At 41.5% G+C, this 22,220-nt stretch overlaps 1 protein-coding gene and 1 pseudogene across 1 annotated transcript in view; both read right to left on the minus strand.

Annotated features, from left to right (window-relative positions):
• Ccdc171 (coiled-coil domain containing 171) overlaps nt 1-22,220 on the minus strand; it is a 197,631-nt gene that overhangs the window by 136,290 nt on the left and 39,121 nt on the right. The window contains exons 6-8 of the mRNA XM_032902286.1: nt 16,557-16,703; nt 4,959-5,051; nt 2,454-2,614 (exon numbers count right to left, since the gene is read on the minus strand). Coding sequence (XP_032758177.1) covers nt 2,454-2,614; nt 4,959-5,051; nt 16,557-16,703 — 401 coding nt within the window. The remainder of the gene's footprint in view (nt 1-2,453; nt 2,615-4,958; nt 5,052-16,556; nt 16,704-22,220) is intronic.
• On the minus strand, nt 6,206-6,671 carry LOC116900581 (annotated as a pseudogene).

Raw genomic sequence — 22,220 nt, forward strand, 5'->3', positions numbered from 1 at the left:
CACCCTCGGCCACCTGCTTCCTCCCCCTCCCAATGACGACGTGAAACTATAAACCCTCCAGCAGAGCAACCCTTGAACTGGGTCAGAGTCCTCACGAAGCAGCCGCAGACTGGGCCTTCAGCACATTCGCCTTTTTGGAGACAGTTCCTCTCCAAACCACAACAGGGCCATTATATAAAAGAACTAGAGGTCGTGAGCACTTAGAATTGTCAGCTGACACTTGCTAGAATACAAAATTTGAGCAAAACTTCCAACCTCCGAAACAGAAATAATAGCAAAACAAAACTTCAGGAGAGAATTTCTTGGCAGTCCAACTAACTACCAACAGACGCAGGTGAGAGGTTCTCAGGGCAGACATCTTGAAAGGCCCAGTCCCACCTGTGGAGACTCCTGACATCCACGGAACAGACTCATCTACCTTCCGCTTTGACTTTGCCAGGGCAAGGATCTTATTAGTTCACCAGAGATGTTTATTATCTCATGACTCTAAGTCTTTTAACCCCTGAGAGCCCAATCTGCCTTCTTGGCAGGTTTACTTCTTACATCAAAGCAAAACTAAAGAAACACACTAGACTTCTCATAAAGGCTCTCATATATATTTCTGTGCTGCTTAATATTTAAACATACATTTGAATATTTAAAAGTATTCAAACATATTAAATGTGCAGATCCAAGCAAGGATTAAAATAAAACAAGTGAAACTATCCTGAGACTAACATATATAGAATATGACCCTAGAGAAGGCAAGAAAATTCAACTAAGGGCCAGTGAGATGGCTCAGCAAGTATAACGCTTGCACACAAGCCCAGAGACCTGAGTTCAAAACCCGCATACAGATGAAAGAATACTGACTCCCCAAAGCTTTCTTTTGATGTCTACTAACATGCCCCAACAAACAGTAATACATAAAACAAATTTTAAAAGGAGAGAAGGGATTGGGATTTAGTTCAGTGGTAGGCACGCTTACCCTAGTAAAGAGCAAGGCCCTGGGTTCGGGTCCTCAGCTCCAGAAAAAAAAAAAAAAAAAAAAAAAAAAAGGAAAGAAGAAGTTTGGGTTAAGAAGTACCTTTTAAGCTATAACTATGGCCCATGGTTGTAATCCCAGTGACTAGGAAGGCTGAAGCAGAGCTTCCAAGTTTGAGGGCTACCTACACTACATTAAAAAGTTCACAACCAGCCAGGGCAATGATGTGGAACTCTAACTCAATACAAAAATATAATACAGAATTAGGTGTGATATCATGAATCTTTAATCTTAGCAAGTGAGAGGTACAGGCGGACAGATTTCTGTTTGAGGCCAGCCTGGTCAACATGGCTAGTTCTAGGCTGGCCAGAGATACACAGGATATATCCTGCCAGAAGAGACAAACAGAGAGAGAGAAAGAAAGGGGGGAGTAAAGCTACCAATGATGACTCTTATTTTGAGGACAATGGTTTGAAATAGCTACTATCAAGAAATTTTTTGAAACATGCTAAAATCTTCCATTTTTATAGTATTGGTGGACACTTTTTTTTTTTTTTTGGTGGAGACTTTTGAGCTAGAAAAGAATATGATCCTCAGGACTCAGATGCTGACACCCACTTGTGAACTAAGAGTCCTCACCCTCACCAAGATTCTATTTTCCTGTCCGAAATGCTGGTGTTAAAGGGGAGAGGAGAAAACTCAATCAGTAGTGTGCATGCCTCACAAGCCTGAGGACCTGAGCCGAGATGTGTAACTGCAGCTCTTGGGGAATGATCTCTGGAGCTCGCTGACCAACCAGCCTAGCTGAATGGGTGAGCTCCTGGTTCAGGAGGTCCATGATGAAAACATGGAGAACAAATGAGAAAAACCATCCACATCCGCCTCCAGTTTCCAGATGCAAATGCACAGATGCAACACACAGACACATGCACACTCGTATCTCATACACACACAAACATATGCGCACTCGTATCACACACACACACACACACACACACACACACACACACATACACACACACACAGGATAAAGAAACAGTAGCTACTTTGTAGCAGGTCAGGTTAGTTAAATGAAAGTATTTGGTAGCCATGTACAAAGAACTATAATGCATGTTTCTTCCCCACCAGTTGTAACATTATTGCAACTCCTGTTATTTCTGCAGTTTAAAGAAATCCTAAGCATTATCTCCCCACGAAGCTTATAAATCAAGATGTTTAAGACACCAGTATATTAATTAAAAATGCATGTACATGAATATATTTGCTTTCAGTGTATAAATGCATTTCTGGGACTTCTTAGAACACTTCAGAGCAAGAGAGCACCTCCATATTTCCCGTCGTCAAGGGTCTCTGCATGTGTCTTATGAAGACCTTTGCTCCTCTGTCTACCAGACATTAATAGTAGCTTAATCGTATCCAAAGGATGCCCCTTCGAACTCGGCACTCAAAGAACCTCACACAGACTTAGGTTTTACCACACGATACTCACAAGTTCAGCTTTGCACAACTCTCCTGGGCATTATGCTTCTCTCGCTCATACGCACTTTCAACCTCTTTGAATTCATTCTTGATCATTTCCAGGTCAGCCACAGCCTCTGCCTGGCTGGCTTTTTCTACTTGTAAAGCTCCTTCGAGGTCTCGAATCCGTAACTACCAGATGACAGAGAAGTAAATTTTTCCATTAATTCATTCATTCATTTTACATCCCCATCAGAGCCACCCTCCCCTTCACCTCTGAGAAGAGAGAAACCCCTTCCTGGGAACCAACCCACCCTGGCACCTCAAGTCAGTGCAGGACTAAGTATGACCCCCACGGAGACCAGACCAGACAGCCCAGTTAGGAGAGCAGGATCCACAGATAGGCAAGAGAGTCAGGGTAAGCCCTACTCCAGTTGTTGGGGGAAACCACATGAAGATCAAGCTGCACATCTGCTACATAGGTGGGCACAGAGACCCACAGCCAAACGAAAGACAGAGAAGGAATTTTTAAAAAGTTAAGACATGTTTGTTTCCATTTTAAATTGAATAGACTATTTTATCAAAAACAGATCTTATCATTTATCTAAACATTTCTTTCTGCTTTTGTTTTAAAAGAAAATAAACAAGGTGGTTTCGAACCCTAGGTCCTTTTCCCTCTGCCTCCTTCAGCAAATCCTACCAGGCTGCACCAGCATGCGTTCAAGCAACATTATATGGATTCAACAGGTTTCATGCAGGAGTGTGTGTGTGTATGTGTGTGTGTGTGTGTGTGTGTGTGTGTGTGTGTGTGTGTATACAAATACATAGGCGCATGCAACATCAATGAATGAAAATAGAGGTGTTGAATTAGGGCAGTGGGGAGGGTATAAGACAAGGTTTGCAGGGAGGAAAGGGAAGGAAGAAAAGTAATTAAATTACAATCCCAAAATAGAATACTAATGCAGAAAAGTCTGAAAACTTATAAGCAAAAGCGTAGGCTCCTTTTTGTGGAATTTTCTTTTTCTTTTTTTCGGAGCTGGGGACCGAGCGTAGGCTCCTTTTTAAAGCATTTGATGGGAGGAAGTGAAGAATGAATGAAGAACTGAGATATGAAAAGCAGAAGCTGGGCCATGCTATCCAGGTGTCCTTGCCTTCTAATGCAGTCATGTTTCTTTCACATAATATCTTAAGTGGTTTTGAAAAGTAAAAGAAACATTATGGCATGAATATCATTATAAGCTTAAACATGGAGCTGGCGAGATGGCTCAGAGGGTAAAGGCACTGGCCACCCAGCCTCGTCACCCGAGGTCAGTCACCAGGACCTACGCAGCAGAGGATAGAATCAGCTTCCACAGCTGTCCTCTCTGACCTTCACGTGTGCATTGTGGTATGCACACACACATGCACACACACAGACACAAATAAATGCAACTTCTACCCCTAGAGATTCTTTTCCCGTAGAAGAGGAACCTCTACAGTCAAACAGCCCTATCTGATGGAAATACTCAGTGCTGTGACTGGATAACTTGGGTTTCATTCCTACAGTCTGGCAGCAGGACAGTGCAGGGGATAGTTACAAATCGCGACTGCCTGAGGTGGGTTTAAGGCTGGGCGGTAGCTGCACTGGAGTGGATTTTAATAATCTGCCAATTTTTCACGTATCTGAAATTTTGCAGAATACAACATCTTAGAATTAGATGCCTGTGTCTACCAACAGCAGAACAAATACACAAAGTGCATTTTCTCAAAACAAGGACGGACAGCTGTTGCATAGCTGTATACCCCCTTAAGAACAATGCACCGCTCTTACATCCCAAAGAAAGCAAAGGCAGAGCAGTGTACACAGAAGGGGAAACCTGGACAACCGGTGAACAGAACAAGAATAAGCAGACACGGGAGAACTAACAAGTGACAAAAGATAATATTTCACGTTTCTCAAGATGCTGCCGTTGTATGTTGAGCCCAGGTATCAAAGTCTCATGCCCAGAACTGCACTATCAGATGGTACTGCAGACCCTCGGAAGGTGGGCTCATGGAGGAGGCCCTGGCTTCCACAAGAGTGGACTATGGGACCCTGCTTTATCCTCTCTTGCCTTGCTTCCTGGCTCACCAAGTGAGAGGTAAGCACTCCCTCCATGATGTGGTGCCTCACTGGAAACCACACAAGTGCGTCATGGGCCAAACAAACATGATCTCGTTAGAGGTAAGGTTCTTAGGGAGAGTCATCTCCTGTGTTCCACTGAGGTCACAGAAAGCCAACTGATCCTGACACAAGCCATCAGGGATCCCCCAAACGATGTGTTCTTCAGAACAAACGCAGTCACACATGAGACAAGACCTAAGAGCAGGCAGCGGTGACACCCTGGGCCCGAGGCTACAGCGTGCCAACATCTCTCCCAACAGAGATCCAAAATGGTACCCTTACCCTAAACACAGGGAGAGTCATAGCAGTATGCTACCATTCCCAACTCAGACCTTAGTTTCCTAACTGCTGCAACCTGAGAAAACTTATGCCAAAAACACGACTGCATCTTACCTGAATAATTTCAGAATTAAATTTTGATTCCAAGTGTGCTGCTCTTTCTGCTTCAATACTCTCTTCTAACTTCCTCACCCTCAGAGTGGTTGCCTAAAAACAAGTTAGGTTCAAGTTCATTAACACTGGCACTAAGAGCACATAGAGATCACTAATCACAGGATTATGACTAACACTTTATATAACACAGCTTAAGCTGTGGAGCCAACCTAGAACCTGCGATCCCCCTGCCCCACCTCTCATACTTTACAGAAGGGAGTGTAAAAACAATGCCCAAGAAGAATGCTCCAAAGTCTTGTCTCTCTTCCTTTTTAATCTTATTGGGGTACAGTCTACATGTGATTAATTAGGAAGAAAGTCTACTTCTGGGCACACACTTCCATGGCGGCTGCTATGGTACAGAACATAGGCTGACATGTTCCCTTCTGTCCCACGGTCCTCTCTAAACACACACTCAGGCCTGCATTCCGAGGAGTCATTCTGCATCATTCTGTGTTTCAAAGCGCACAATTGCAAGGTGTTTTTGTATACGACTTGCTTTATTTAGGTTTTACAACCACATCAGTACTATTTTCTCCTTGTGACGGTCTCCCCATGTAGCCCTAGCTGGACTGGAACTCACAAATATGTGCCTGCCCCAGCCTCCCGAAGGCTGGGATTAAATGCACTTCGACCACACCCAGTCCTTTCAATATTCATTTAAGATTTAGTTTTATGTATAGGGGGGACCTAGGTGCAAATGAGTGCAGTGTCTGTGGTGGCAAAGACCCTGGGTCCCCTCAGAGTGTGAGTGATCGGCAATTGTTGTTACCCAATGTTGGTGTGAGGATTCAAACTTGAGCAGCAGCTGTTTCCAACTGCTGGGTTCTCTCTCTAACTCTCCTTACCAATGTTTCTTAACAATTTATTACACCAAAAAATAAGTCTCCAGAGGCGGAAAACAGTAATTCCAGTGTGAAAACCACTGATGGGTAAAATCCAAGGCAAGAATGCTTTGTGTAACATCAGCTTTCCCCTTTATATGGATTATTTTAAGTTGTAAAACGAGTTTAATTGAAGAATATTCTTAGGAAGGCAACTGCTTTTGATTTGTCATTTTTAAAAAGTTACATTTCTTTATGCTGTGTATTAAAGATCATTTAAGAGAACAGAGTCACATGCTTCTCTCTGTGGAACCCTTGGGTAGCATATATAGCACAGTGTTATTTCTGCACCGCGAAAATAAATTTAAAAAAAGTCTCTTCTTTATTTCTCTTCAAAAAGTGATGAAAATAATAGAAGGTGGCATAAAAAAGCCCAATTTCTCTACTCATTCTGTCGTATTGGAACCGGTATTTTTACCATCGCAGGCTACAATTTTTACTTTATCCACTTTAATAAGTTCTGTCACCTCTCTGAATTCAACATCATTCAATACAAAGGTCCAAACATTATCGCAGAATCTGTATGTATTTAGAGAGCCCCTGAAATTGACTCTGTTCCTGACTCTCTGAGCCAATGCTGAATTTATAGCTTTATCAAACGGAAGTAGAACTTGAAGGGCAAGCTGGGGGGCGATCTGTTGAGACTGTATGAGCTCATCAGGCTCTCTTGAAGACTGCTCCCCAAAGTTGTATTTCTGTATAACTGACATGCCATGGCTTAAAAGGAAGCGATTACTTTTTCTTCAGGTTTGCATTGATGTCCTGAGGGAAGGCGCTTCTGCGTGGTGTAGCAGAGCCAGGTAGGAAGCCCACCATGACCACCTCAGCCACGGAAACCGCCTATGTGGATTTTTGAGACAGGGTTTCTCTGTGTAGCCCTGACTGTCCTGGAACTCACTTTGTAGACCAGGCTGGCCTCGAACTCGGAGATCTGCCTGCCTCTCCCTCCCTTACAGCTGATTAGTGTATGCCACTCTGCCCAGCTAACATAGTCTTCTTAAAGGGAAAATTTTGACATCTGTATCCTCTAATAATAGTTTGAAAAACAAGTATTCCATTCAAAAATGAAACTAGTAAATATTAATAGTCTAATGTGAAAATTCAAACAAAACATTCAAAAATGGGAGATGATTAAATTTGAATACTTGATAAAACTAAAGAATTATTATGTTTTCATGATTTACTTTATATGCATGAATATTTTGCCTGCTTGTTTCTAAGTTCGCCATGGGTGTGCCTGGTGCCCTCAGAGGTCAGCAGAGGGTGTTTATCCCCTGGAACTGGAGTTAGGGATAGTCATGAACCACCATGCAGGTCCTAGAAAGCAACCCTAGACCCTGCTCAAGAGCAGCAAATGCTCTTCAGCACTGAGCTTTCTCCCCAGCCCTTATTATTACTTTAAACGATTGACAAATGCTGATAGTTTAAACCTTCTGTCTCTTTGAAATGTAAACTAGAGCATCCATGAATGAAATTATATTTGGATTGGCTTTAAATATATTCACGCTGGCATGAATACTGACCACTGTAGACAACTACTGAAGACAGGCACATAGGGATGGTCATTACGGGCTTTCAGACCTAATGCTTCAAATTTCCATATAGCACCTTTAAAGGCTATTTAGATTTATTTAATGTGTCTGAGTGTCTGACAAGCATGCATGTACCTGGTGCCCATGGAGTCAGAAGAGGGCTTTGGATCTCTTGGAAATGGAGTTACAGATGACTGGTTCTCTGCAAGAACAAGTGCTCTTAACTGCTCAGCTTTCACTCCGGCCCCAAGACAACAGCTGACTTCTTATTTTAGGTTTTTTTTGTGTGTGTGTTGTTTTAGTTTTTGTTTTGTTTTGACACAGGGTTTCTGTGTGTACCCCTGGCGATCCTGGAACTCCCTATATAGATCCGGCTGGTCTTGAACTCACAGGGATCCACCTGCCTCTGCTTCTCGAGTGCTTAGGATCAAAGGCACTTGCCACCATACCTGTATGATTCTATGTGTATGATTATTTTATCTGCCTGTAAGTTATGTACAGCATTTGTGTGCCTAGTGCCTGAGAAGGTCGAGAGGATATAGATTCCCTGGAACTGGAGTTACGGACAGTTGTGAACCACAGCGTGGGTGCTAGGAATTGAGCGCTGGTACTCTAGAAGCATTTAATTGGGGGGATGGCTTCCAGATTCAGAGGGTCAGTCCATGATCATCATGGCAGGGAGCATGGCAGCAGGCAGGCAGGCACTGTGCTTGAACTGTGGCTAAGAGCTTACCTCTGACCCACCGGATGAAGGAAGAAAGAGACTGGGCCTGGCCTGAGCTTTTGAAACCTGAAAGCCAACCCCCAAGTAACACACCTTATCCAACGAGGTCTGACCTCCCAATCTTTCCTAAACAGTCTAGCAACTGCAAACCAAAACTCAAGTTCATATTGGAGCCATTTTCAATCAAACTACCCCATACACACATAAATAATGCAAAAGATGTAGCAATGACCTAAATTCTGTTTCCCATTGTTGAAAAACAGTTCCTTTCATTCTTGACTTTATATTCTCAGAACATGGGACTCCATAAGTTATGGATATAAACCACTGTGCATAGTATAGCAGAAAATACTTACTCATAATGCAGACTACAGTGAACAACAATCTGGCAAGACCCATACTAATAAAAAGAATTATATAGGCACTCAGCAGTTAATAGCACTGGCTGCTTCTCCAGAGGTCCTGAGATTAACTCCCAGTACCAACCTGGCAGCTCATAACCTCCCAAGAGTGGGATTTGTTGATAGGCATAATTAAATAAATGCACTCATAATTTCTTTTATCTTCCGGTCTGGAGAAATAACTCTTACATCCAGCAGAGGGTGCTATAGTAGCATCAACCTGCAGTCTTTCTGTCTCTACAGTCTTTCTGTCTCTACAATCCTACAGTCTATAAACCTCTACAGTCTTTCTGTCTCTCTCTCTCTCTCTCTCTCTCTCTCTCTCTCTCTCTCTCTCTCTCTCACACACACACACACACACACACACACCACCATAATACCAAAGAATGCTAAATACAAGTCATAAAATATGTTACTGATATTTAGCGGCACAAAGTATATCATAATTCTGATTAAAGTTCAAATTCAATCCAAAGTCTTAAATTTAACTACATATAAGTTAGTTATCTATATGTAGCTTGGCCAGTAATAAAATATTGTAATGTAACATATCTGTTTGCTAGCAGTGAAAACAATGGGCTTCTATAATCACATAAAACCCAACGTGGTTCTTTGTTTGGTTTTTTTTGGCTGTTGTTTTACATTTAATTACTGGGGTGGGTTGTATATGTAGAGCTCAAGAGACAACTGGCAGGGTCAGTTCTCTCCGTCCACCATGTGGGGTCTAGGAATCTAACTCAGGTCACCAGGCTTAATAGTAGATGCCTTTACTTGAGGAGCCATTTTGCCAGCTCCAGTATGTAATTCCTGATATAATACATACCTTGCTTTTTATTGGATGATTGAGAGGTCCTTTATCATAATATACTAGTTGAGAGACTTTTAGCTGAGAAAATACTGTAGGTTAATATAGCTCTTTTTATCTTATTTGCATATCACTAAATCATACTAAGCACAAGCAGATAACCTTTTACCCTTAAGGAGGTGAGTTTTCACTCTTCAAATAAGACAATGTCCAGGAGGGCTGTCTCTTACCCAGCCTTGGATCCTATTTCTTATCACAAACCAGGCCTGAGCTGCCAATCCAATTCAGCAGCAGACCCTAGCAAACACGCCCAGATGTTCTCCACACCACATCTGTCCCTGCAGCTGGAATGGGCTTATTCCAAGAGTTCCATTCTAGTTATGAACGTACATGTCAGTGGGTGCTCAGAGTCTGTATGAGATGACTGAGACTATTACACTCTCTTCTACTCAAATACAGTACGTGTAGCTTAGGAGGCTATTGGCTAACTAAAAGGAGTTAGTCGAGAAAAACTCTCTGTACTAAATAATATGAATATTGCTAAGTAATCAGCAAGAAGACTGGGGCGGAACTCTCGCCCTAATACCTCTCACTCAGTCACTGCTCCCTGGTGGCCCACATAGAACCGTGTCCTAGACATTTATAGCTTGCTGCAGAATATCAACAAATCGTGTAAGCGGAAAGTAATGGTGGTTTTTCCAGATTTCATCATCTGGTAATTCCAATTACTGGACAACTGTGTATGTAACCAATACGGTAACAATCCATCTTGTAAAGCTGATTCTGAGCTTGTGATTAATTCTATAATGACTATTCAATAGTTCGCTTTGTTTTGTTATATTTTAAAGGTTAGTTTATTATACATTTATCAATATTTAACCACAATGCTATTCCTCACCTGGAGGAGGAAAACAGTCACTAAACTTTAAGCCATTTGTTTTGTTTTTGTTTTGGTTTTGAGGTAAGGTTTCACTGTATAGCTCTGGTTGCCCTTCAACTCACTCTGTAGACCAGGCTACCCCTTACACTCACAGAGATCCGCCTGCCTCAGCCTCCTGAGTGTTGCTATTAAAAGCATGCAACACCACAGGCAGCTAAACTTTTAGCCAGTAAACTGAAGTTCTCATGTCAGTGAGATGGCTCAGGAGGTAAACGTGCTTGCTGCCAAACATGATACCCTGAGTTAGACCCCTGGGAATCACTTTGGAAGGAGAGACTTCACTCCAAAAGGTTGTCCTCAGACCTCCATACATGTACTACAGTATACGCATACATGTATGCGCATACAAAAATTACGTGGTGGAGGGGAAGGGGAGGTAATGGGGGCTTATAGACAGGAAACCGGGAAGGGGAATAATGTTTGAAATGTAAGTAAAGAAATATATCTAATAAAAATTTTTTTTAAATTACTTACAGATGAAAGAAAATGTAAAAGACCTCCAAATTATTTTTATATAAAAAAAGAACTCCCAGGAGTCAACATATCCAGGCATATTAAAGATAGAACAGATAAATAAGCATAATGAAAATCTTTAACTGCCTTTACCTTTTCTTCAGCAAATATAGTATTTTACAAATTTTAATGTATTTCTAACTTCAAAATCCATTAGGAATATAACGCATCATGTTTAAATGTATACCTACAAATACGACCATGTATCAAGTCCTTTCCCGTTTGCCTCCTTGATACGTGGCAATCAGCACCTGAGCGCTGAAGAAAGATGGACTTGCGAGCCACCCTCATGGGTGCTAGGACAAGTGGAGAACACTCTCCCTCCCTCTCCCCTCCAGAGGGGCCGGCATTTAGTTACTAAGGCTACTCCCCTGCACCGAGCTCCTACAGAATGTGACTGACAGAAGCAATTCGGCATTTATTTGCAGGCAGCCTCCCTTCTCTGCAATCTTCAAGAGTCCCTTCCGTCCTCTCTGAATTGGGTTTGCATCTTCTCTTGTCTCTTTTTTATTGAGTTAAGATTTATTTCCCATGATAATAAACTCTCCTTATTACAACGAGGTTTACAAAAGCCACAGATATTCTTTTTTCCAGTTCACTGTTCCCTTGGTTCAACAGTATCTAGCACCACATTTGTAAAATTGAACAGGGAGTTTGTTTTTTTAATCTAAGAAACCATCAATCCATTCTACAATGACAAAGCCATGCAATGGTAAAACATTTTATAACTATGTTATGTTATGTATATAAATGTATACATAAACACTTTTTTTGCCCAGGTACATAAGAAGCCACTTTCATACAACATAACTATTAGAAAACAGTCACAAAAAAGTAATTAATCTAACTTAAAGATTCACCAAAATCTAAACCATTTACTAGGCTAACTATCCATTATATTAGATGCTTTAACTAGATATTATTGATATTAAAAATATTTTTGTTAAATTAAAATATTGGAAAATATCTTCATCATTAGAGATTTTGCTATAATTCTATTAAAATACCACTTATAATTATCTAAGAAACTAGAAGTCTTGGTAATGGTCTACGAAATTGAACATAAAAGTAGCAAACCATGTTCTCTAGAAATTTAACTTCTTATTCATCTAGGCATATAGCTAAATATATTCATTTCAAAATAAAACAAAATTTAAAAGTATCTAGATTCAAAAAATAACAGATAAACAGTGACACCTGATAAAATAAAAATAAAAACTGTGGGGGAAGTGAGACAGGTCCACAGGGAAAGACGCTTGGCCCCAAGCCACATGATCCGAGTTCAATCCCTGGAACCCACGTAGTAGAAGGGAAGAACTGCCTCCTGCAGGCTGCTCTCTGACCTTCATCTGCATGCCGTGGCAAGTTCAGGTACACACACAGCACACCACAGACGGGAATAAATGTAAAAAGGAAGGAAGTTGTTCCCAGATGGCCACCCTGCCCTGCAAGTCTGGGGAGGTTCAAGAGAACCTCTTGAAGTGGGTTTCTGGGAAGTCCTATGCGGTATAGCATAGCCCTTCCCTCTGCTTCCTCACCTTCCCTGCTGTGGTGAACTGTACCTCAAGCTCTACCACAAATAAATAGCCCCTCCCTAGAGTGACTTCATTTATGTATTTTATTATAGGAACAAAAACCTATACCACATAACCAAGAATAGTCATATATCAGTCTAAAGTTGGCTGGCCCATCTTCTGGAGAACCTGGGTTCAATTCCTAGTATCTTTATGACAGCTCACAATATGTGACTTCAGTTCCTGGGAATCCAAGGCCCTCTTGTGGCCTCTGCAAGTACCAGGCACATGTATGCTGCATAAATATACATGACAGCAAAACATCCACCCATACATACATGACATACATACATACATACATACATATATAAAATTAATTTAAATTTTTAATTAAAAATAAAATTTGCCTGAAATAATTTTAGAACTTTAGCTTATATCAATAGATACCAGAGCAGTTAAATAGTTTACAGAGTATCAGAGCACTTAAATACTTAACAGAGGGAAAAAAGTCAATACAGAATTACATATAGACATGTCTTAAAGTTTAGACATTAAACTTTTCTCCAATAAGTCAAGGTCGGCATACTTAAAGTTAGCAACAGAGCCAGGGCAGTAGTAGCATACACCTTTAATCCTAGCATTCAAGGAGCCCGAGGCAGGTGAATGTCTAAGTTTGAGGCCAGCCTGGTCTACATAGTGAATTCCAGGACAGTTAGGGCTACACAGAGAAACCTTGTCCAAAACCAAACAAAAACCAGGGCTAGTAAGAGCATGGTAGGTAAAGGCTCTGGCTGCCGAGAATAATGACCTGTGTTTAAGCCCAAGGACACACATGGTAGAGAGAACAAATCTGGCGAGTTGGCACCTGACCTCTATGCATGCCCCATGGCACATGCGTGTACAGACAGGAACGAAGGTAGGTCTGGAGATGGCTCAGCGGTTACAGCAGTTCTGTGGCTCCTGCAGAGGACCCAGACCCATGTGTGGCTCACAAGCATCAGTAACTCCAGCTGCAGGGAGCTAAGACCCACTTTTAACCTCCAAGAGTATCAGGCGAGTGTGTGGTGCACAGACATAGATGTACACAGTCATAGACATACATAAAAAAATAATTAAGAATTAATTAATTAAATGAACAACAAAAAGAAACCCACTACTATCCAATGCTGCTTCACAACTATAAAGTAAATGAAATGTTTTTAAAATGATCACAGGCTTTGATAGATTCCTAAGTGGCATCAAAATGGTTTTATACTAATATTCGAAGCACTGACTACTGTACCCAGCTTGAGGATTTTTGTTGTTGTTAATGTTTTTTATTTTTGTTTTTGTGTTTTCAAGACAGGGTTTCTCTGTGTAGCCTTGGCTCTCCTGGAACTTTATTACCACGCTCTTTACCAAGCTATATAAAAAAAACACGTAGTGTTTTTAAATGATAAAAATATCATTATGTAACATTTATTAGCCAGAAACGATATTCAACACAAGTAAAAACAATAACTTTAAAGAGTTACTTCGAATAGAACCTGGTTCCTTTTACTGAAAGTACAGTCTTCTCTCACACTATACTGATTTTAAACACATGCTTTAACCATATAAACATTACCCCACTTTTGGTAATCATGTAACTACATCTTTGCAAAGTTCATACTTCACATTACCACAGAGAATCCCCAGATATTCCACACCCAGTTTCCCCACAGAACACATTTTTTATTAGTATGGTACAAATAACTCACTCTAAAACTGAAAAATGGGACAGACATATTTCTCCAAAAAAAGATAAAATGACCAATAAGTACATGGCATGACATTTGATCCCACAGTAAATGAAACAGCATTTCACACCGACTGTGGTGTTTATCATTTTAAAGACTGGTGAAAATGTGGGGCACCCAGCAGCTGCACTGCTGTTAGGAACATGAAACGATACACAGCAGGAAGTTACCATGCTGTCTCAGGGTTTCGTTGCTGTGAAGAGACACCATGACTTCCTAAGGGACAATTCTTTGAAGGAAAACATTTAGTTGGTGATGGCTGACAGGTTCAGAGGTTCAGTCCCTTATCGTCATAGCGGGAAGCACGGCAGCATGCAGGAAGTATGGTGCTGGAGAAGGAGCTGAGGGTTCTGCATCTTGATCCACAGAGAGCCAGAAGGAGACTGTGTTCTGTGGGCAGCCACTGGGTGTAGCTTGAGCACTGAGATCTCAAAGCCCAACCCACAGTGACACACTTTCTCCAAGGCTACACCTACTCCCACAAGGCCACATATCTTAACAGTGCCACTTTCCATGGGCCAACACATTCAAAACACCACACACGTGACCTGGTATTATTAGCTAGGATTCTTTAGAGGAAGAGAACCAAGAGAATGCATGTATATCATCAAAGGGATTTTTTTTTTATTGGTTTAAACATAGGAGCTGGGTAATAATGGCCATCTACACACTGAGGAGGCAGAAAACAGCAACTTCAACGCTCCAGACTCAGTGACAAAAGGAATCACCATTCATTCATTCATTCATTCATTCATTCATTCGAGTCCCTCTTTAAAGGCTAATGAAAATGGAGTGCCAGGTCAGTGGGCCACAGAAGTGACAGACACAGACACACTGAGAGAAGGAAGAAGCTTGAAGTCCCAGGTGCTGTCTTTCTCGGAATTCTCTTCCTTATCAGCCATTCATTTTAAGGTCATTCATTCAGAGCAGGTCCTTCCCCCAAGTCCCTACCCATGTGCCCATCCTCTCTTGAAATGTTCCCACAAATACACAAGTGCAATTCACTGCCCTAGGTACCCCTTAACCCAGTCAAGTCAATGACTAAGGACAGCTATGCTACACCCAGAAACGCCATCCTTCGGTATATACCTGTGGTAGTTAGAGTAGGAATGGCGCACATAGACTCAAGTGTTTGAATGTTTGTCCCATAGAAAGGGGAGCACTGTTAGAAGATGTGGCCTTGTTATAGTAGGTATGGCCTTGTTGGAGGAAGTTTGTTCTGTGGAGGTGAGCTCTGAGGTCCCATATCTCTAGGGTGGCACACACTGTGGACCAAGATATAGAACTCTCAGCTCTTTCTCCAGCACCATGTCTGCCTGGGCACTGCCATTCTTCTCACCATGATGATCATGAACTGAACTTCTGAAACTGTTAGCCAGCCCCCAATTAAATGTTTTTCTTTATACAAGTTGTTGTGGTCATGGTGTCTCTTCACAACCATAAAACACAAACTAAGACAAGACCCAAGATAACTGATAATATAGCATCATAAAATTTAGACACAAATGTTTATTTCAACATTGTTACTATTGGAAAAAATGTGAAAATAACACAAATATTCATCAACTAATAAATACAACAATAAATACAACTAATAAATACAACAAAGCTATGTACGAAGAAATACCATTCAGTCATAAGAAGAAACAGAATAATTAAACATGGTATAACAGATCTAAACACTACACACATTATGCTAGGTGAAAAAGTCAATCACAAAAGACCAAACTTGGCTAGAGAGATGGCTCAGGGGTTAAGAGCACTGACTGCTCTTCCAGAGATCCTGAGTTCAAATCCCAGCAGCCACATGGTGGCTCACAACCATCTGTCATGGGATCCGATGCCCTCTTCTGTGTCTGAAGACAGCTACAGTGTACTCGTACATGTAAAATGAATAAATAATTCTAAAAAAAAAAAGACCAAACTTGCAACTGCATGTGCATGAAGTATCGAGAGGAGATAAGAAGATTAGTAGTTGCTTATGCCCCAAGGACTGAGAAATAGAACAGTGATGTCTGATGAAGATCAAGTTTCTCCCTGTGGTGGTGAAAACACTGCACTGTTGACTGTGATGATTGTACAGTGTTGTGAATGCTCTATAGCCAGTAACTTGAGCACTTCAAATGGGTAAATCTGTCATATGCAAATTAAATCTCAAAATTTTTAGTCAACAATATGAAAATTTAGAGCTCTGTGTATCCACCCCTACCACAAACAACTGTCCCTTCCTGTCACACACACACACACACACACACACACACACACACACACAAATAAGTGTAAAAATTTAATGAATAGATTTTTTAAAGGGAACTGAAAAAATTTATTAGAATATAAAATTTTTCAAAGAAGCCAAATACACAACTGAAGCAGTCTCCATTTTTCCTGACTCACGGTGTCCTTTAATCTGAAGTCACAGTGTGAATAACACATAGCTACATAGCTTTATAAAAACTGGAAAGCCATACCTCAAACTCTTTCCTCAGGCGTTCTTCCCTTTGAGTGCTAAATTCAAGCTCGCTCGTTTGTCGCCGGAGGAGGTCGGAGCAGTCCATATGTTCTGCTTCTAATTGTTCCACTTTTTTCTGCATATTTTGCACAGCACTATCTTGCTCCTAGAAAATAAATCACTTCGATTCAGTCGTTTGTAAGCTATTGATAACTAAGAGTTTCTGTACAGAAGGTGCTGAGTAAAATCTGTGCTTCAGTTATAACAGTGGGTTTTCCTGTAGAGGTAGGAGACAGTTACATCTTTTTCACAGTGTCTCAGGATATGACTTTTGTAATTAGTAAGTGTGATTAATAGACACTGTAACTAACTATGTATGGGACATTAGATTATTACACTAGCTCAAATGACCTCTGAGGGTATGTGCAACAGTGTTATAGTTCAACTGTCGCATGCACTTTCTCCTGTCATTAATATGTGCTAGTATTTAGGAAGAATATGTCCCTTTGTGCGATAAGAGCTGATTAGCATGAACACTTAATAGACCTCTGAGAGACATTAATGTGAGCGCATAGTACTTAACTATTGCCTAGTGCTCTTAACATTCAAACCACTAGGTGGCTGTGTTTCATTCCCTCTTCAATTTTCAAAAGGTTTTCAAAGAAAATAACTGAAGTTTCTCTATTTAAATAGTTTTATATTTTTTTCCAATTAAACTTAAAATCATGTCTGGATTTTATTGGAATGTAAAACAAATTTGATAGATGGATAGATAGCTAGATGATATAGATAGATAGATAAATAGATAGATAGATAATCATAGTTAACTAATCTAAAATAATCTATGATCATCATTCTCTCACCTCAAGCTTTTAAAAGGTCCCTCTCTCCCACCTTCCCCCAACATACATGGACACATACACAAGCCCAGGGTGGGAGGGGGTGGGGCTTCCAAGAGTCTCTGGCCACTTAAAACAGAATCTGGTACGTAGATTCCAATCACAATTCTCACCAAAAAGTAACAGCAGTTACTAGGCAAATACAGGTTTTCTTTTTGGGTTTTTTAATTCTCCTTAATAAAAGCATTTAAAAAAGCAACTCAGAAGGACATTTTATTAGAGTTTGAGGAAACAACATGGCAGGCAAGCTATAAATCTCAGCAGCCTCTGGGAAAACAGAGATGATGAAGAAGGAGAGAATGATGGAGGAGGAGGAGGAGGGGGGAGGGGAGGGGAGGGAGGGGAGGGGGGAGGAGGAGGAGGAACCATTCCTTTTGAGTTAGGGCCCAAGAAAGCCAGCATGCCCAGCAGTGCAGACTGGTAGGCAGCTGCATGAAAGGAAAGAGGGACTTCACAGAACCAGTGACAAACCTCACAGGGTCAGGGGAAGCCTGCTTAGGCTTTGTCTATTATCCTAAAGAAAAGGAAGAAGAACAACTTTGCTTTTTCAGTTAGAACTCAAATTACTCTTCCCATCTCCTCAGCATCAAGGACTCAGCTTTCCTGGGTGGGGTCTCCCAGCCGGGTGATCGACAGCGCCACCTTTATTTTGTCTTAAGGAAGGAGAAAATGTATCTAATGTTCTGATCTTTGGAGCAGACCAGAATGGCATGTGCTGACCCAGGGCCAGGCTGGTGGTCCATTCTTTTGACCAGGAGAGGTGCTTTCCCTTACCAGGCTGACAAAGCCCCCCATCTCCATCTTCTTATGTGCTGTTTTAAACCCTGGGAAAGCACAGGTGAGCTTCCCCTTTCCAGGGTTGCCAGGGAAATGGGAGGTGAGTGATCACATGGGACAAGGCCATCACCAATGGCCTCCAAAGCTACTCTCTGTAACACCACCTTCCACACAAATATATACACACTTCCAAGAATTCCTAGCCACTCAGAAAATCACAGAAATCCAGGTTCATAATTTGCTATCAGAACTGTCTGAAAAGTAAAGTTTTCAAAACACGAATACTGTACAAGTGTACAGTACATCAGTACATTATCTATATCAGTCCCACTCCTTCAAGCAGTCACTGCAAATACTCAAAGCCGCTTTTAGGTGACTTTTTATTAGCACATATTTATTGTGCCAAGTGATGGTTTTCTCACAATTTCATCTGACCATATTCAACCCCTGGCTTCTCTTGTCCTCCATTCCCTTCCCACTGGTTCCCTCTCCCACGCCCAGATAAGACCCCTTCATACTTCCATATAATATACATGGTCTTTTCTTAGTCTTTTAACCGTTATTTTTATTGTATGTGTGTGGGTATTTTGCCTACATGTATACCTGTGCACTGTGTGCATGCAGTGGCTATAGAGGCCTGAAGAGGGAGTTGGATCCCCTCAAACTTGTGTTTAGCCCTGATATTTTATCTTTTATTTTATCTGATCTAATCCTGAGTGCTGAGATTACTGGTATACACCACCATGCCCCCTTCTGTGTGGTTTCAAAGCCAGTAGGGCAAACTCAGGGTGTTGTGCATGCCAGACAAGCACTCTACCAAATGAACTATAACCCTTATCTAAAAATTTGAGATTTGAGAGGGAAAAAATGCAGAAATATTGGAAATGAAAAACCTCAATGAATAATAAAAAAATAATACTTTAATTGTGTTGTCTTTGTTTATCTCTAACTTCTTTTCACAATCTCAATTACTTTGCTAAATTCTTTTCCAGTGGTATTCTCATCCATGTTGCTTTCTTATCAAGGTCCCAAAGTGACTTTCTTACCACAACCATCTGCTTCTTGAATCCTCTTTGAAGTCACTGGGATTTTATTGTTGCTGTTGTTGTTGTTTTGTTTTTTGTTTTGTTTTGTTTGTGGTTTTTCAAGACAATGTTTCCCTGTGTAGCTCTCTAGCAGTCCTGGAATTCACTCTGACTTTGAACTCAGAAATCCACCTGCCTCTAGACTCCAGAGCCTCTAGGATACCTGGGATTAAAGGCATGCCCCACCACAGCTGGCTTTGGTTGTTTTTTTTTTCCAAGCAGGATTTTGAATTCTTTCTTTAGTACCTCAACGATTTCATTATGTGGTTTGGTTTTGTTTTGCTTTGCTTTTTCTGTTATTGTGTTATGAGCTTCAGAGGGGTCATATGACCTAGGGTTTTTTTTTTCTTGTCTGTTTGTTTGTTTGTTTGTTTAAGTGTGTTTGTGTATGTGTGTGTGTCTGTGTGTGTCTGTCTCTGTTTGTGTCTGTGTCTGTGTGTCTGTCTGTGTCTATGTGCGTGTGTCTGTGTGTCTGTCTGTGCATATGTGTGTCTGTGTTTGTGTGTGCCTGTGTGTGTGTCTAAGTGTGTGTCTGTGTGTGTCTGAGTGTGTATCTGTGTATATGTCTATGTGTGTCTATGCATGTATCTGTGTGTGTCTGTGTGTCCGTGTGTCTTTGTATGTGTCTATGTGTGACTATGTATCTGTGTGTATGTCTGTGTGTCTGTGTATCAGTATGTATGTCTGTGTGTCTGTGTGTCTGTATGTGTGTCTGTATATGTGTCTGTGTGTATCTATATGTATGTCTGTGTATCTGTGTCTATATGTGTCTGTGTGTTCTATGTGTGTGTGTCTGTGTGTGTCTGTGTCTGTGTGTCTGTGTCTGTGAGTCTGTGTCTCTGTGTGTGTATGTGTGGTGTGTGTGTCTGTGTCTCTGTGTGTGTATGTGTGTGTGTGTCTGTATGTCTGTGTGTGTGCATCTACATTATAGGTTGTAAATGGATTTCCCAATCATGTTTGTTTTCTTTGTTCTGTCTTTATCTGTTTAGTGCCCAAGGTCTTCTCTTTAACTCCTCACTACCATTTGGAGAAAAGAAATCTGATGGTAGTAACAGAAAGTATGATTTAAGCTAGATATTAGATGCAGGAAAACTCAATTAGGTGCTTTACTTAAATCATCAGTCAGGGCAGAACACAAAGGAGCTGGGATGTAAACAGGATATGCGGCACACTTGATGACCTGGACGCCATTCCCAGAACCCAGGTTTAAAAAGCAAAGAGCAGGATGTGGTGATATCTGTAATCCCCATTCCTAAGGTGAGAAGAGAGGCAGAGACAGGAGAATCATTAGCCTGAGCCAGGTGGGCTGGAGAACACAGCACAGCAGACACAGAGGGATCCTAATCAAGGTGGAATGGAAGAACTGACTCCTGACATTATCATCTGACTCTGCACACGTGTTGTACCATAAACATGTGGCATTCAATTTAAACATACATTTCCATAGAATGTCTCTCATAGGCTCAGGTGCTTGACTACCTGCTCTCCAGTTGGGAGAGCTGTTTGGGTAGGTTAGGAAGCGTGGCCTCACTGGACAAAGTATGTCACCAAGGTTTCAAAAGCCAAGTGATGTCTCCTGTGTGCTGTTTTCTGCTTCCCATTCACGACAGCCCTCAGCTGTTCCTGCCACCCTGCTGCAGGCTGCCACACTTCTCAGTCATGACATATTCTCCTATCTCACTGGAACCCCAGCAATTCCTGCTGTAAGTTAGTTGCCTTGGACATGGTGTCTTGTCACAACAAAAGAGGCCAAGTTAAGACAGTGGTTAGTCCCAGGAGTGTAGTACTGACTAAAGAACCTGACTATGTGGGGGTTTGGGAAGAATGTGGAGGATCTTGGGACTCTGGACGAAAAAGGAGTTGAATGCTGTAGGACAGGCTTTACAGGATGTCTTGTAGGGGGCTGAAACAGTGCTGAGCTATGTGGACTATGAGCTGAGCGCAGACAGTTTCAAAGGGGAGCAGCACTAGTAACTGGCTATAGACCGTCCCTGTGATTTTTGTTTGGTCAGGGGCGGGGTAGAGAGGGAATAACCACTGCCTGCCTTTGCTCTGAGAACTTACCTGTTGTTTCAGTTTCAAATTAATAGAAAGATTTTTTTTTTTGCTGGAAATTTCAGGACATCCTATTGACTCTGCCCATGGTTATGAGTAATCACTCTTTGCAGATTTACAATGAGAAAGGCAGAAGGAAATACAAATGTAGTTTGGAGAGGAAAAGAACACTAGCAAGCTAATGTTATAGCTAAGCCTTTTGCTAAAAGAAAAGATTCGATTATTAAGGAGATTGGTGGCATTGGGTTGTGAGGATTAGAATTACATTGGAATAAACAGAAGCATGTCCATGGGGAAAGATGCCACCCAGGCAAGTTTCCAACTTATGAAAGAAAAACGCCAAAATAATTTTCTGATACTAGGAACAAGAAAAGCAACCACAAAACTGATTCAGTGGGGCACTCAATCCCAAGCTAATGGCTGAACCTGACAGTGTGACCAGGGTGCTGGCTTCAGAGCCATGGAGGACTTGGAGTTAAGGGTACCTGGGATCTCCTCCAAAGCCACTGAGGTCTGGTAAAATGTGCCATGTGGTCCCAAAGCAGGCAGGACGCCCTGAAAAGCCATTGTGTAAGCTGTGAACGTGAACATCGCCGGAGACATCAACATATAAGAGGCACAGACCATGAGATATCTGAAGAACAGCTGCATGCAGAGAGGAGGACCAGCCAAAGAGGAAAAACTAGGCTACAGGCAGCAGAGGTGGACGGGCAGAGCCATCTAAGCCCTCAGACACGGACCTAAGGAACTAGAGCTTCGCCTCTGTCCTCATCCCTCCTTTTCGGAGGAGCCACATATGTCCTGTACCACTGTGTCTGGGGAGCGTGTAGCCTGCGTTTTTATTTCACAGAGAACTACAGTGCCTGG

The sequence above is a fragment of the Rattus rattus genome, chromosome 1, assembly GCF_011064425.1.
Source record: "Rattus rattus isolate New Zealand chromosome 1, Rrattus_CSIRO_v1, whole genome shotgun sequence".
In the NCBI taxonomy this organism is placed as follows: domain Eukaryota; kingdom Metazoa; phylum Chordata; class Mammalia; order Rodentia; family Muridae; genus Rattus; species Rattus rattus.